The following is a 17,749-nucleotide window of genomic DNA, read 5'->3' as shown; positions in this document are numbered from 1 at the left end:
CAGAAAATTCACACAAAGAATACCAGTTACGTCAAATTGCTAAATTAAGCCCATGGGGCGGATCACAACATAAACTGTACCATGTCGACTTAAAATGACTTAGTAATTTTAGTCATTCAGACTTTTCTGATAAACTATACTTAAAACTGGATATTCTGGGAAAAGAAAATGAAGTTTTACTGTGGAGCTGGGGGTGGAAAACATGAAGACAATATTTTTATTTTACCACAGAACAACATATTAATTCCTAGATCCTTTACTAGATTTTACCTATATCAAAGCTATAAATGGAGGAGTGATCTCTTTCAAAGGAAATTATATCCAGTTTGAAATTCTCCATTTCTCTGCTAGCAAGCTATCCAAATCAACAATTTTCTGAGTGTTTCAATGAGCATTCATTTTGGGGAGGGAAATGTGTTCCCTAAGACCATCTTGGGGATCAAGGTTGGAAATAATCCAGCTACATTAATAAGATACATTGCAATGACAAACTGCTACTACTCTGTAATACTTGAAACTTCAAATTATTAACACTTAGGTCTAAAACAAAAAAGTAATCATGTGAACTATTTAAAAGAAACTCTTGCATAATTCCTCAAAATAACAACACCTCTAAAGTACTGAAAATAAAATCTGATGAGAAGCAAGTATTAACAGAAATTCATGAGGGTGATTCCTTTGAGGAGAGCAAATTGTTCAGGAAGGCAAGATAACTCAGTAAATTGGGTGATAAGTATACAATGACTATATTACTCTCCAAACTGTTCCGTATTTTTAAGATTATTATTCTGCAATTATTTACTATTATTCTCAAAAAATGTGTATAAAGTTGAAAGGTTTTAATTTATACATTTATTATCTAGAAGCTGATTTCTAGAATGTTCAGAAAAAATAATAATCAAAATAACAGACATAGTTAAAATAACGTAGAAAATTTTCGCAGTACTTATCTTTTAATAGTTACATGACTATGGCCTCATTTTTTCCCCATAACAACCATTTGAGAGGAAATGCAGGTCTTATCATCATTATCTATCTACAGTGGGAAAAGAAGACATATTTTTCATCAAGTAGTTGTGCGTAACTAATTTCTTGTCTCATGGTACAATGAGCACATGCTACCTCCCTGAATATAATAACCACAATAGTCTAGACACCGGTAGAAAATCGGACAAAGTTCTGTGGCAAACAAGGTAACATAAATCGTATCTCTTAGGGACATTGAAGATAAATTTTTGCTTGTTTGTTTGGTTTTATACAACAGATTAGTTCCAACAAATCCTATTTTTGAAATTCAGATTTTAATTATGCTTTAAAATTAACTTAAAATTCCTGTAGCATAACTTTAGCTATTTAAAATCTGCAAGATTTCTGTATACTTACTCTTTTGGTCAATACGAAGGTCATACAGAGGTGTCCTATATATATCCACACTGGAAAGTGCACATCGAGAGAGGGGCACGTGATGAGAAGGCCCAAGGATGAAAATTCTCCGGCTAGGAGATACACAGCAAAAAACACAGAACAAATGCACTTCTACACAAACACTGTTAAATAGTTACTTCTCCTCCTTCTTAGTGGATTTGATTTCCTAATATTAAGAGTCAAATGCATTTCCCCTAGAATGTACATGCTAAGTTCCAATCTCCCAAAGCTCAATTGGAAACCATATTTGGAAGTAAGATCTTTAGAGAAGGGATTCAGTTAAAATATGCTCATTATGGTAGGGCCCTACTCCACTGTGACTGGTGTGCTTGTAAGAAGAAACAGCAGGGAGAGACCCGCCTAAGGAGACAGCAAGAGGGCAGTCATCCACAAACCAAGAGGCCAAGGAAAATCCAACTCTGCCAGCACTTTGGTCTTGGACTCTCCCTTCCAGAGCCCTGGGAGAAAGTTCTATAGTTCAGGACATTCTGTGCATGACACTTCACTGTGGCAGTCCCAGTAAACGGACACACCTAATGATTTATTCCTCCATAAATTACATTCAACTACTCCTTTCTTCTGTTGAAGGCTTTTAAAAGAATATGTTCAGGCTTGGCGGCGTGGCCTAGTGGCTAAGGTCCTCGCCTTGATCCCATGTGGCCGCTGGTTCTAATCCCGGCAGCTCCACTTCCTCTCTATCTCTCCTCCTCTCAGTATATCTGACTTTGTAATGAAAATAAAATAAATCTTAAAAAAAAAAAAAAGAATATGTTCAATAAGAAGCCATACCAACTAACAATTTTTTACAACAAATCAACCTGCAATGCATAAAATCATCTCTGTATTCATAATATCCAAGATATATAAAACTTCCAAAAACCATAATTTTTCAAAATTTGAAATAACTAAAATCAAAAAAATTTAGCCTTCTAAAATTCACAACTTTAATAAAATGTGTAATACCACAAAGTTGTAAAAATCCATACATTATTATAAGGACACATTCTGAAAAAGCTATTTTTATCTCTTCAATGGCAGAGAAAAGCAACATCTTACAGAAGAAAATCTATATAATCGCTTTCTTCACTCCCATTCAAGTACAAGTCTCTCTCAAAAACAGAGATACGAATGAATATCTTTTACTTGCACTGGAGTCTAAAGAAAATAACTGAGCGGCAGTGTAGCTCAAACCTTTATCTTCACACCAATTTCCTCTCATTTTATTTCCAAAATCCAAATCAGACCTACAATTAAATTCAAACTATCCATTTGTTTTATGATATTCATATGAACTAATCAGCTCACAGACTCAAAAGAACCAAAACTATAACAAGCTCTAGGATGTATAAAAAACACTACATCCTTAGAAATTCACTTATTCACTGCTCTCATGAGCAAAGACTAAGAGATAAGTTAGTTCCTGCTAAGCAAGGAACATGAACTTTAGCAGTATATTTTCTTCTGTAGCTAAGAAAATTAATAACTTCACCATATGCTACTTCATATTTTGGGAATGAGAAGGGGAAACAAAGTTGTGAATAAGTGATTCCAGGCTTGAATCTCTGAACATCTCCTCTGAATATCTCCTCAAGATGTAACATAGAGAAAACATTTAAGACTACTAGAACTGGGCTCGGCAGTGTGGCCTAGTGGCTAAGGTCCTCGCCTTGATCCCATATGGCCGCTGGTTTAATCCCGGCAGCTCCACTTCCTCTCTGTCTCTCCTCCTCTCAGTATGTCTGACTTTGTAATAAAAATAAAATAAATCTTTAAAAAAAAAAAAAGACTACTAGAACTGCAAAACATCAATTCATGCCATCAACAATCATATCTAAAACAAAACAGTCCAAATTACAGTTTTCTAAGTGAAAGAGATACATATTTGATTTCCTATCTTAATAGCACCTAAATATCATGACAACTTTTTAAAGTCCTAACATGGGACATACAGAATGCTAGTTCAGGAATGTGTGGGTGATTTATACCTAAAATCAAGTTTGATATGAACAAAGAATCAAACATAAAAAGTACTCTGATTGAGAAATAAGGCTAAACATGTTTTATTTAATACTTTTAATTAACAGAAGAGAATAAATTTCATATGACTCACAGATAACAATTTTTAAAAGATTTATTTATTTTTGGGGCCCGGCGGTGTGGCCTAGCAACTAAAGTCCTCGCCTTGAAAGCCCCGGGATCCCATATGGGCGTCGGTTCTAATCTCAGCAGCTCCACTTTCCATCCAGCTCCCTGCTTGTGGCCTGGGAAAGCAGTCAAGGACGGCCCAATGCTTTGGGACCCTGCACCCACGTGGGAGACCTGGAAGAGGTTCCTGGTTCCCGGCTTCAGATCGGCGCAGCACTGGCCGTTGCGGTCACTTGGGGAGTGAATCACCAGATGGAAGATCTTCCTCTCTGTCTCTCCTCCTCTGTGTATATCTGACTTTGTAATAAAAATAAATAAATCCTAAAAAAAAAAGATTTATTATTTTTATTCAAAAGTCAGAGTTACAGAGGAAAGACAGGGAGAAAGATCTTCCATCCACTGGTTCACTGTCCAAGCAAAAACAACAGTCGAAGCTCAGCTGATCCTAAGCCAGGAGCCAGGAGCCAGAAGCCTTCTCCAGGTCTCCCAGAGGGATACAGGGTCCCTAGGCCTTGGGCCATCTCCTACTGCTTTCCCAGGCCACAAGCAGGAAGCTGGAAGTGAAAACAGCCAGAATATGAACCAGCACCTATATGGGATCATGGCATGCGCAAGGCAAGGACCTTAGCCACTAGGCTACCGCACCAGGCCAGATAATAATATTTTTAATGAATCTACTTATTTTAAAATGTTCACACAGAATGAGGGGGTAAGGGGGAGAGAGTGAGAGAAAGTTCTTCTACCCACCATAATGGTTAAAGCAGGACCAAAGCTTTACAATTGCTAACAGAAGAAAATTAATAGAAGCATTGTGGCACAGAATGTAAAGCCACTGTTTGCAATACCAGCATTATGTACAAGTGCCAGTATGACCCTGGGCAGCTTTACTTCCAATCCAGTTCCCCACTAATAGCTTGAGGAAAAACAGCAGAAGATGGCGTAATTGCTTGGGGCCCTGCCACCCACATGGGAGATGAGCCCAGTATGAAGATACTGGCTCCTGGCTCATCACAGTGGCCCAGCCCTGGCCATGCTGGCTTCCTGGGAAGTGAACCGGTGGATGGAAGGGGTGTGTGTGTGTGTGTGTGTGTGTGTGTGTGTGAGAGAGAGAGAGAGAGAGAGAGAGAGAGAGAGAGAGATATCACTAAAGCTCATGTAGTTTCTGTTATTGACAGATATATTTTACCTCCCTTCAGTCACAAGGCACTTTATTTTTAAACGAGTAAGTACATTTTCAATGTTATCATATCATCACTATCATTGTGAATATAAATGTTTAACATGAAAAAATAAGTGAGGTAGGGGCAGAAGGCATTCTACTTGCAAGAAATGTAGTTACCACATAACAACTCCAGAGAGTTCGTATTTGTGGAGTTAACATGATGAGTAGTCTGTGAACTCTAAATGTAAATTGCCTTTTTATTTACACCAGCATAAATATTTATTCAACTAATTATTCCAGATAATGAAATATAAGTTCATTTTTTAAGGAACAAGAGATATTTTAACTAAAGAATGAAATGTCATATGACTCCAAAGAAGACTTCTTTTAGATCTCCTCTTCTGTTCTTTATCGAAAAAAACAAGAATCAAAATCAGCTAGCAGCTTGAGACTAAGTCAGATTTACAGCTCTGGTACCAGGAAAAAGACTCTGCAACCACCAATATGGGAAAGAATTTAGCATTTTTAAAACAGCTTAAATAAAGCAATCTTTTTAAAAGGTAAACCAGACCCTATCACTACAGATACTTAAAGCTTTTCAGCCAGGGCAGTGTTTACACAGCAGCTAAGATACCCATTTGGATACCTGAATCACAGACCTGTGTACTTGCATTCAATTAACAAGTCTGATCTTTGACGTTACATAATACAATACTAGAAACATGCATATAACTCAAGAGATATTTCCACATATTTTATGTATGATGCTGCAAACATATCCAAGAGTAAAAGATCAACTCAAACTGCAAGCTAAATAGACAAAGAATTTATAGAAAGTACAAAAATATTCACAGATATGCAGTTTCACAATGCAAATGAGCGTGCCTCCAAGAAGCTAAGGAGATCAGCATTGTGGCATAGCAGCCAAACCCTGCAGCGCCAAGCCAGCATCACACATGGGTACCAGTTCACGCTCCATTAACTCCACTTCCAGTCCAGCTCTCTGCTAATGGCTTAGGAAAAGTCCCTGCCACCCACATGGGAGACCCGGATGAAACTCCTGGCTCCTGCCTTTAGCATGGCTCAGCTTCAGCCATTACAGCCATTTGAGAAATGAATTAATAAATGTAAAATGTCTATCTCAACCTCCCTTTCTCTTTCAAATAAATCAATAAATCATTAAGGGCAAAAAAAAGGGGGGTCAGGTCTAGCACCAGGGCATAGCAGGTAAAGTAGATACACCATGGCACCAGCTAGCCCCAAGCTTCCTTTTAATTAGGCATTTAGGTGTTAATTTTTGCTATTGTATACTAATGTTCACATCACCCTCCCATTTATAAAAACCACAGTACTGTTTTAGTCATCAGGGTCTCTAACATCATCAAAGTACCTGGTTCAGAGTCAGTTAGCAAACCTTTTCCCTTAAATAAGTTTTATGCATTTATTTCCCATAGAGATCAGAATATGAAGTCCTTTGCTACGAACCACAGACACAAAAGACAAGTTTATTTGCAAAGAAGCTTCAGTTTCATCTTCTAAACCCTCTCTCACAGTCTTCAATAAGTGACAGGTCATAGCACTTACTATTAAAGCGAAACTCTTTCAGGCACTAATCAGCCACAGTTAGCCAAAGAACCATTTCTTATTTTAAAACTGCTAAGTCTTTTCAAATTGTAATCATTTTTGTACATATAATTTTAAATTCTATATTCTTTTACCATAAAAATGTTTTCATTTTTCATACCAAAATTACACAGAATACCAATGTCCATATACAACTACTACAGTCACTTGGTTATTTACAAACTTCTTATAATAGTTCAGTTTATCTCATATAGTATGTACTTTTATTCCAATTTAATTAACCACTATTTTAAATAATTCCATTGAATAAACTGTTATGTAATGAACTCACTATTAACTCGGTTCATTATGACTAGGCTGCAGCTCCCACTGGTGTATGTGAGGGCTGAGTGTGTAGTGGCTGGGCTGGGCTGGGCTGGGTTGAGTTGGGCCACAGCATCCATTGGTTTATGAAAGAGACAAGGCTGAAGACAGAAATGACCCAGCAATCCTAACTAGCAGTGTGTGTGTAGGCTGATGTGGGTGACAGAATGAGCTGGACCCCATGCTGGCAAGCACACACAAGAGTCAGGTCTGGGATTACTTAAGATGAGATTCCTTTGGGGAATCCCCCCAAATGAACTGCTGAACTCAGAGCTCCAACCTTGGGGAAAATTAGGATCTGTGGAGCACACTCCAACCTTGGGGGAAATTATAGGATTGTGGAGTGCACATGTCAGAACTGAGCCACCTCAGTGGATAAGATGGAACAGTGGATGACATACACAGAGGCACATGGAGGATACGGCCATCCATTGGAGCCCGCAGAGGACATCTGGTACCATAGCAGAGGAAGGAAGACAGAACAAATTGGGCAACTAACCCAGTCAAGCAATGACAGTTAAATATCTAGGCAAATGGAGACTCTAAAGTAGACTATGTCAGCCAATAGACCTTGGAAGGATTTCCTCATCTAAGGATTGGCATGATGGACAGCTTTTTCAGAATTATCAAAATCACTTAAGCAGAATCCTTGGAGTATGCTACACATCAGGGACCCTGGGATGACACCCCTATCCCAGACGGCCCTTCCCTATCCACAGGGACTGAGGCAGTTGGAAGGCTGGGTGCAGCTTCTCCCTTTATCTCCCCTCTTCCCATAGATACAGGAAGAAGAAAAAGAAAATTTGGAAACAATGCTCTCATCCACTTTCCCCTGGTCCTCGATCACCTTGATCAACTATGTAAACATTTTCAAAAAGAAAATAAAACATACAGCATTTGGACTATTTGGGGCTTAGTTGTAGCTTAGTATCGCAGCTGTTCCACTGCTGATCCAGTTCCCTGCTGATGGTCTGAGAAGGGAAGTGGAAGATGGCTCAAATGCTTGGACTCCCGGCACCCACATAGGAGACCTCCTAATTCTCCTAATTAGGACGGAACTATTAATTCTCCTCTGGTTTCTAGGCAGGAAGTAAAGTAACAGATGGAAAATCTGTGTGTGTGTGTGTGTGTGTGTGTGTGTAACTCTGACTTTAAAAACCTTTTTTTTTCTAAGATTTATTTATTTTCATTGGAAAGTCAGATCTATAGAGAGAAAGAGAGACATAGAGAAAGATCTTCTGTCTGCTGATTTAATCCCCAAGTAGCCACAATGGCTGGGATATGAACTGGCACATGTTATCCAAGCACATGCAAGGTGAGGACTACCATGCCAGGCCCAATAAAAAAATCTTGAAAAAAGACAAAGAAAAAGAGAGAAACAAGAAAAAAATCAGACCATTTCAAAAATAATACAGCTGTGGAAATCACAGCATATTTTATAGTAGGACTTGCTAGAATAGAATAATATGGATGTCTAAGCCAGTAACCACATATAATTTTTATGTATTTTAATATGTGTTAACAAATTACATTCCTTAAATATTAACAGGATATATATATTGCCAACTGACATGCAACAGAAAATCAATTTCACCATAGACAGTTCTGAATCAAAATAACAACACATGGGCAACTGCCGTGACATAACAAAGAAACCTGTGACTAGTTGCACCAGCATCACCAGCAAGGAAACCAGCTGGAATCCCAGATACTGCTATTCTAATCAACTCCCTGTTAATGTACCTAAGGCCACATCAAAGGACTATCCAAGATCTTGGGCCCCTGAACCAGCACAGGAGACCCAAAAGTTTCTGGTTCCTGGCTTAGACCAGCTCAGCTGTGGCCCACCTCCAGCCACTATGGTCATTTTTTTAATCAATCAGCAGATGAAAGATTCTGTGTGTGTTACCCTCTCTTCAACTCTGTCTTTCAAATAAATAAAAATACATACTTAAAAAAAAAGGTTCTGGACTGGCACAGTGGTCTGGCAAGCTAATCCTCCACCAGCAGCATCGGCATCCCATGTGGGCACTGGTTTGTGTCCTGGCTGCTCCACTTCCAACCCAGCTCCCTGCTTACAGCCTGGGAAAGCTGTTCCCTACCCTCACCAACCCCCGCACCCCCGCCCCGCTCCACAGCCACCGAGTTTGAGATATCAGGAAAGAAGCTCATGGCTTCAGCTCAGCTCAGTTTCAGCCATTACAGCCATATGGGGAGTGAATCAGTCGATGGAAGATTTCTCTCTCCATCTTCCGTTGCTCTGTAAATCTGCCTTTTAAATAAAAATAATTAAATCTTTAAATATATATGTATATATTTGATAAGGGCATCCATCAAATCATCATAAATAAGGTAAGGGTAGCCAAAATCTTATCTATTTGATAATACTTTTATTATTAAATAGATGCTAAAACTTTTTCAACAAAAACATAATATGCAGATAACCCATCCAAAAATAGAAAAAAAAATTCTTTTCTGTCTTAAAATTTTGAAATGTTCAAAGAAAAAGGAATGGTATGTGGCAATCTTCTTTTGAAATTCACAGTTGCTATGAGTTCTTCTGAGTGCCTGCCTCATCCCATTTAGCAAAGATTTACTTACTAATTAACACTTGACAGGATTAAGATGAGCAATCACTTTGTGTACCCAGGGCACATATCTACAAGTAGACTGGAGCCTAACACTGATTAGCATGCAAAAATTAGCTGTTAATGCTTAGCAAACTAATTTTAGCGGTTAGTTCCAGCAGAACCTTCTGGAAACTTGCAAGTTTTCTGTTTCAAAAAGTAGTACACTGCTTTAAACCAATTTCTACTTCCCAGAAAACTGTCATTGACTCAAACACTGTTAAATTCTGTCAGGTTTTAAAATATTTCAAGTATCTAAAATTCTATCAACACAAATCATTCTTTATTTTAGTAACCACAATTTAAAAAGCACCATGAATATTCTAAGTTAAACACTTCATCTAACTCTGTTTCTTACTTACGTTATAGATGGATCCACTTGTTTGTAAGCATGGGCAGCACAAGACCCACAGTATGTATATCCTGCATGGCTACAAAACAAAACATGTTCACTTCATCAGAAGGTTCAAAATCAAGATACCCTGAAACAAACTTTGAAAAAATAAAACTATGGTAAGCATAGATTGAAATGTAATAACAATGCAACTTCTGGTAGATAAAAAGGAACAGTATGTTCCAACTCTAAACTTCAAAAGTATATCATAATTGTGTTGGTCTGAAGACTAAAAATACTATACGTTAACTTACTTGAAGTCACAAACACAAGACATAAACTTCTGCTATATTTTAAGCATACAAAACTTTTCATATCTTTCCTTATTTGCAAGAATGGTGAAACGAAGAGGAAGTCAGATGGAACCAAACCAAGTGCCCTAAGCCAACACCACACTGCTGCGCCTCTGGTGATGAAGGGCCCATTTTCGCCCAAATCACTACTCCTTTTCATCCTTTAGTCTCAGCATTCAGTCAGTTCTTAATATCTAGAAAATGACTTTGCTTCCTGAATTCCTTATTCTTTTTCAACTCATTCTAGTTGCATGCGTCTGTTGTCATTGTCCTTACTGCTTGTTTAACTGCTGAATAGTATGTGGCTAGTGGTTAATGTTTTAACAACTGCTTTGCAGGTAAAACAAACTGAGGCATAAGTGTGTATGGGGGGTGTGTACATAGTGTGTGTGTATATAAAAAAGCTCATAATAAAATTTTACTGATACAAAAAGATATATGATTTACAAATAATGGTAAAATACATAGCATTCTTTACTGCAAATTCCATACAGCCAACTGTCACTCTCCTGAGACAATCCACTTTTGCTTAATACCTGTAACCAAATGATGGTCAAAATAACAAAAGAATTGAAAAGATCAAGCAATCTCGCTCTTAGGTATGTTTACCTGAAAATCTTATATCAGTATGTCACAGATGTTATCACACTTGGGTTCACTGAACCACTGTTAAACAGCCAAGTTACAAAATTGAATTAAGTGCATGTCAACAAAGACTGAATTTTAAAAAATGTGGTGCACATATAGAAAACGGAATAGTATTTCTTCAAAAAGGAAGAAATTATCTTTTCTAACAACAGACATGGGCCTAGAGATCATTATACTGAAACAGGTCAAACACAAAAAGACTAATATCTCAAGTTCTCACTTGCATGCAGATTCTAAACATGGGAAGTCCTAGAAGCAGAAAGCAGAGTGCGGTGAAGAGCCTGGCAGACAGAAGAATGGGGAGTGGCAATTAAAGCCTCCATGAAGTAAGAGGCATGTCTGATGAGCTTTGAAGTGTGAGTGTTCACATGTGTTCACCATGGTAACTATACCTAATATCTGAATATTGCACATTTCAAACTCACTAGAAGAGTGGATCACAAAAGTTCTCATCATGGAAAACATTAACTGCAGGAAGAGATAAACTGGATAAACTGGCTTGATTGTATACTATATCCAAAAATATTAACCTTACCTTATACTCTCATAAACAGAAATATGTACAATTATAATTTATCATTATAAAAGAACAAAAGTGTTTACATTTAAATAAAGAGAACTCAAATCCCTATAAGAAAACAATTAATCTAATTATTCAAAACAATACAAATGTCCTGCAAGAAGAAAATTCCAAAGACGAATTTTAAATGATGTACAACACTGCCCTTAAAAACACATAAGATGGGCCCACTGTGTCAGCCTAACAGATGGGGTCCTTGCCTTGAACACACCAGGATCCCATACAGGCACTGGTTCGTATCCTGGTGGCCCTGCTTCGTATCCTGGTGGCCCCACTTCCCATCCAGCTCCCTACTTGTGGCCTGGGGAAGCAGTAAAGGACGGCCCAAGGCCTTGGGACCCTGCACCCACGTGGAAGACCCAGAGGAAGCTCCTGGCTCCAGGCTTCGGATTGGCTCAGCTCCAGTCGTTGCGGCCACTTGGGGAATGAACCATAGGACGGAAGATCTTCTCTGTCTCTCCTCCTCTCTATATGTCTGCCTTTCCAATAAAAATAAATAAATCTTAAAAAAAAAAAGATCTCTCCTTTTGTTTGCCTTTCAAATAAATAAATTCATAACAAAAGATAGTTAACCTTATTTTACATGTATCCTAGCTTACAATTAAGTTGTTTAATAAGCATAAATATTCCATAAAAGAGTGTACTGTGACACCACATAAGCCCAGAAGATACACTCAGTACCACTTAAGTCATTAGGGCTCCAGAGGCAAAGCATTTGGCGTTGGGCCCACCTGTGGGGTGGATTCCATATCCATGAGTCCCAGGGTTGGCAGGGTGGCTTAGGGGGGACCTGGATCAGGAGCTCATTGGCCACCTGGTGGCATCCCTGTGGGAACTTGGTGTGTAGGCTTGCAGGGACCTGGGGATGGCACAGGTCGGGGTGCGTGGGGGCCTGGGGTATCACGTACAGGACTGGCAAACTGACAGTGGTGTGCATGTGCCAGAACTGGAAAAGATGGAGCAGTGGACAGTTGGTCCAGACGCACATGGAGGATATGGCAGCCCACTGGAACCAGCACAGGATATCTGGTACCATAGCAGAGGCAGGAGGACAGAACAAATTGGACAAATGCGCCCGTCAAATGATGACAGTGAAAATCTGGTCAAATGGAGACTCTAAGGTGGATTATGTCAGCCAATGGACATTGGAAAGTGTTAATCATCTGTGGATCAGTGAGATCGACAGCATTTGAGAACTAATGAAACCACGGGGCAGAACTCTCAGAGCATGTGTCACATCAGGGACCCTGAGTTAATATCGGGTGGTCCCTCCCACCCCAGGGTACTGCAGTGGTAGGGAGAAAGGGTACAGGTTCTTCCCCCAAATACAGGGAGAGGAAATTGAAGATTTCAAAACAATGATAATACCCATTCCTCCCTAACCCTCGATCCTTCCCACCCCGATCAACAATGTAAACATCATCAAAAACAAAAAAATGATGAAATCGATAACATATCAACTATACTCCCGAGATTACATAAATCAAAAACTGAAATGCCAAAAGAAGAACGTAAGAGTTAAAACACAAGATATAGCAATTTCAATGTAAAATGCTATATACGTTTGAAAACATTTTGACAGCTTCTTAGAAAGTCATACTCCTACAAGATACAATTACTTAAGTTCTAGAAAAAAGTGAAAGTGTATGTCCACACAAAGATTTGCATGCAAATGTTCACTGTAGCCTAATTTGTAATAGCCAAACTACCAGAAACAATCCAATGTCCTTCCAAAGATAAATGAAAAAAAAAAAAAAATAGGATTCAGCATTGTAAAATAAGGGTTAAATCACCACTTGGGACACACACATCCAATATCTGAATACCTGGGATCAAGTTCTGATGCAGTTTCCTGTTAACGCACCTCGAAAACAGCAAATAATGGTTTGAGTATTTGGGTTCCTGCCCCCTAAATGAGAGACCTAGCTGAGCTGCAGACCCAGGCTTAAGTCTGGCAGCCCCCAGCTGCTGCAGGCATGCGGGGAGGAAACCAACAGCACGGAAGCACTCTCTGCAGCTCTGCCTTTATCTTTGCCCCCACCAAGCTACTCTGCATTTTCATAAATAAAACTTTGAAAAAAATAAGCTGGCAATAAAAACACAAATTTTTAAACATGGCATAATTATTTTGAACATCATGTGTTCATTCCCTTTTATTTCTGAAGAGCATTCCATAGTGTGCCAAGGAACGTCAACCAAAGGAGGACACAGGTGACTGTCCATGATAGTTCAGCGTAAAGTTAGGGTCAGTGTGGGGGTTATTTACTTTTTATCTCAAAAAAACCTAATTACTATATAATATGAAATTGTTGCTAATTGAAGTATCTTCAAGGTCACAGGAGAAGAATTCTCAATGCAGACACTCTATCACATATTCTACTGTGAGGCCTTTCAACAAAGAAGACACGGAGAATACTAAAAGATACTCAATAAGAATTCAACAAACGGGGTCCGGCGGCGTGGCCTAGCAGCTAAAGTCCTCGCCTTGAATGCCCCGGGATGCCATATGGGCGCTGGTTCTAATCCCGGCAGCTCCACTTCCCATCCAGCTCCCTGCTTGTGGCCTGGGAAAGCAGTCGAGGACGGCCCAATGCATTGGGACACTGCACCCGCGTGGGAGACCTGGAGGATGTTCCTGGTTCCCGGCTTCAGATCGGCGCGCACCGGCCCGTTGCGGCTCACTTGGGGAGTGAATCATCGGGCGGAAGATCTTCCTCTCTGTCTCTCCTCCTCTGTGTATATCTGACTTTGTAATAAAAATAAATAAATCTTAAAAAAAAAAAGAATTCAACAAATGGTCAGTGCTACCAGATCTAGTTGCAGCCACTTAGGGAGTGAACCAGTGGACAGATGTTTCTATCTTTGCTTCTCACTGTAATTCTGACTTCCCAATAAAAATAAATAAATCATTTAATGTATCTTTATGAATTTCATTTGAAGTAAAAGTAGCAACCTTAAAATAAATGTTACAGATGTACAGCACTGCTTGCAGGGCTGCAGTATTAGCATCTCTTCAGCCATATGATCATCTAATAACCATGATTCCTACTCCTCCTCACCAAACAAAACGCTGGAATAAACTATTGGCAGTGGCTAAAAGCAAAATGGCAATGAGGAACATCAGCAGGTGTTGGGAAAATACGTTACTGATTGAATCTGACTATACATATCATATTGAGATTCTATAACAGATCAAATAATAAAAGCTACTGACAAGACCATTGCTGAAAAACCAGTCTAACGGTTAATTTAAAAATTTTCATAGTTATTTGACATGAGTTGGGCATAGTTATTTTTTGACACAAGTGGATTAATACTAAGGATTAAATTGGTAGCAAAGGCATATGACATGAAAAGTTTTCAGTGGGGATATGGTATCTCTATATGACTATTAATAGTAACTATGATAATGAAGTATATAACCATAATAACTCAATGCCATAATGAGCAAACTTACAACAGAACAAACTTACTACTTTAATTTGTTGCTTTATTTTTTTGTTTCTGACATCAACACATTTCTTCTCAACTTTGCAGATTAAGAAAACCATCCAGTGGATTCAGCATGGTGGTTCACCTGGCTAATCTTCAACTGCAACTGCTGTTACCACATATGGGCGCTGGTTCATGTCTCGGCTGCTCCACTTCCCATCAAGCTCCCTGCTTATGACCTGGGAGAGCAGAGGAGGATGGCCCAAACCCTTGGGGCCCTGTACCCATCAGAGATATCCAGAAGAAACTTTTGACTCCTAGCTTTCAATCAGTTCAGCTCAGCCACTGGAGTCATTTAAGGAGTGAGCCAGTAGACAGAAGATCTGTCTATCTCTCCTCTGTGTAAATCTGCCTTTCAAATAAAAAAAATAAAGAAGAAAGCCATATTGTTACATACAAAGGCATGAATTAGCCATTCTTCCCTTTTTTTCTTTAAAGATTTATTTATTTTCACTGGAAAATCAGATCTACAGAGAGAAGAAGAGACAGAAAGACCTTCCATCCATTGGTTCACTCCCCCAACTGGCCACAATGGCTGGAACTGAGTCAATACAAAGCCAGGAACCAGGAGCTTCGTCCGGGTCTCCGATACAGGTACAGGGTCCCAAAGCCTTGGGCAATCCTCCACTGCACCCCCAAGCCACAAACAGGGAGCTGGATGGGAAATAGAACAGCCAGGAGAAGAACCAGTGTGCCTTATACCTCACTGGGTGGGACACAAAGATTAGTTACTCCTCACTGGGGTATGGAAGATTTCTTTACACACCATTCCTAAACATGCTCACCTAAACTGTTGACATATATCCTGTTAGAATTATAGAGTTAGACCACCCGAAAAACAGCCAGGTTCAGCGAAATCACGCTTCAATGCTATAAACTGCTAAAGACTAAAATTAAAATAGGCATGAGACAGCTGAATAGCAATCTAAGCCATTTTAAGGTGTATAGAATACGGTTGAATGTAAACCAAAATTGAAATGTCTATGAAGAAGTCACAGGTTGTGGTTGAGAACCTGCATTTTCCTATTAACATATTGGTTAATCAACACAATGTCAATTAATGCCATAATGTTGTAAATGGTTGGAAATATTATGTTGGGGCTTTTAATTGATTGGGATGATACACTGCCGGCTCTACCTTTAGACCAGAGATGGTCTCACCAAGAAACCATTGAACTTACCAGGACAATAAGATGTTGGACTTTATGCTTGGTAAATACCTCCAAGGAAAGAATGTCAACTGAATTTGAACTATGGAAATGCAACAAGGTGGAGCAATCCGCCGTGGGGGGAGGGTGTGGGGAGGGGCGGGGGGAATCCCAGTGCATTAAAAAATGTATCACATAATGCAATGTAATTAGTTTTTAAAAAAAGGAAATGTGGGCCGGGCGGTGTGGCCTAGCGGCTAAAGTCCTCGCCTTGAAAGCCCCGGGATCCCATATGGGCGCCGGTTCTGATCCCGGCAGCTCCACTTCCCATTCAGCTCCCTGCTTGTGGCCTGGGAAAGCAGTTGAGGACGGCCCAAAGCTTTGGGACCCTGAATCCCCGTGGGAGACCCAGAAGAGGTTCCAGGTTCCCGGCATCGGATCGGCGCAGCACCGGCCCGTTGCGGCTCACTTGGGGAGTGAAACATCGGACAGAAGATCTTCCTCTCTGTCTCTCCTCCTCTCTGTATATCTGGCTGTAATAAAATGAATAAATCTTTAAAAAAAAAAAAAAAGGAAATTCAATAAAAATATATGTTAATAAAAAAAAAAAGAACCAGTGCGCATATGGGATCCTGGCTCATGCAAGGCGAGGACATTAGCCACTAGGCTATCGTGCTGGGCTCTCTTCCACATTTTATCAGAAAATGAGTTTTAACCTTCTATGTCACATTTATATTATATTTACAATATATAAATCAAAATAATTCTTGGAATGAATGACAAAAATAACAGATTATGTAACTGGTATATAACTTTTTCACCACTGTATTGTGCTTATCATGAAAATAGAAGATTGAGCTGAGATTTAACATGCTGCTTCCGATCAAGATAAAGTAAACTGAGCTCACAAGACAAGGATACAAGGAATAACCTCCAATTACACTGACAGTTGGTATGAAAACTAAGTTAATCAAATTTAGCCATACTCACGCTGCTATTAGAAGGGAATACTGTTTATAAGCAGCAGGCTAGTAAAATGGTTCAGCTGCAAGTTCGTTTATACTTTGACTTTGTGTGCAAAACAATACTCACAGTGTGAGGCTAGGGACAATTATCAGGGCTATGGCTCATATTAAACTTCATGCTGTTTGAATAAGAATAGTCAAATTTCCTAGTGCTCGTGGCTTATGTATGAGTAAGCACTAAGTGATATTGGGTTTTTCTGGCAAAGCAGAGAGAGAGATTATAATTATTCCTCATAGGAACAACTTGGGAAATGGATAAACCATACACTCTGTTAAGACATGAAAACTGTAACAGTTCATGGTATACTACAATCTCCCAGTACGGCTTCAAGGCCTCAGTGTGAACTTCTGGCAACCACAGGGGGCGCCGGAGAGGGATATTTTTACTACAAATTCTAATCTGTATGGAACCACAGGAACCTATTCAATCAGAAATTTAGCAATAGCAGCATTTAGTAGATTTTAACAATCTTGTTTAGGATAAAAAATGCCAAAATAAAGGGTAATAACCCAATTAATGTATTTCATTCATTCTGTTTGATTTCCTCATCACATAATACCAATCAGAGATTAATGTAGAACACAAATATAATTAGCTCAGATGCAGTAAATGTTATAAATAAAAATATCCAAAGAAAATTTTCAGAATTCAAGTTTTTCAGGTTCTTCACTCTTTAGAAAGATTTTTTAGGTTTGCTGTGTTAATGAAGTAATCAGATTGTTAATATTGGTCAAGACATTGACCATGTATCAGAGATGACAATTAACTGAAAGTTCAAGTGTTTTAGAGTTAAACTGATTTAAAAAGATACAGATCGGGGCATATGTTGCTGCACAGTGGGTTAAACTTCCATTTGGGATGC

General features: G+C 39.1%; 1 protein-coding gene across 3 annotated transcripts in view; it reads right to left on the bottom strand.

Annotated features, from left to right (window-relative positions):
• The window catches only part of MEMO1 (mediator of cell motility 1), a 102,133-nt gene that overhangs the window by 44,794 nt on the left and 39,590 nt on the right, over window positions 1-17,749 (bottom strand). For 2 of the 3 annotated variants that reach the window (XM_058668115.1, XM_058668114.1), the window contains exons 4-5: window positions 9,669-9,737; window positions 1,384-1,496 (exon numbers count right to left, since the gene is read on the bottom strand). In XM_058668115.1, the coding sequence (XP_058524098.1) occupies window positions 1,384-1,496; window positions 9,669-9,737 (182 nt within the window). The remainder of the gene's footprint in view (window positions 1-1,383; window positions 1,497-9,668; window positions 9,738-17,749) is intronic. The other variant, XM_058668116.1, reaches the window with a different exon arrangement.

Source organism: Ochotona princeps, chromosome 8 (genome assembly GCF_030435755.1).
Source record: "Ochotona princeps isolate mOchPri1 chromosome 8, mOchPri1.hap1, whole genome shotgun sequence".
In the NCBI taxonomy this organism is placed as follows: Eukaryota; Metazoa; Chordata; class Mammalia; order Lagomorpha; family Ochotonidae; genus Ochotona; species Ochotona princeps.
Note: the sequence above shows the minus strand (reverse complement) of the source record. Positions and strands in the feature narration are given on the sequence as shown.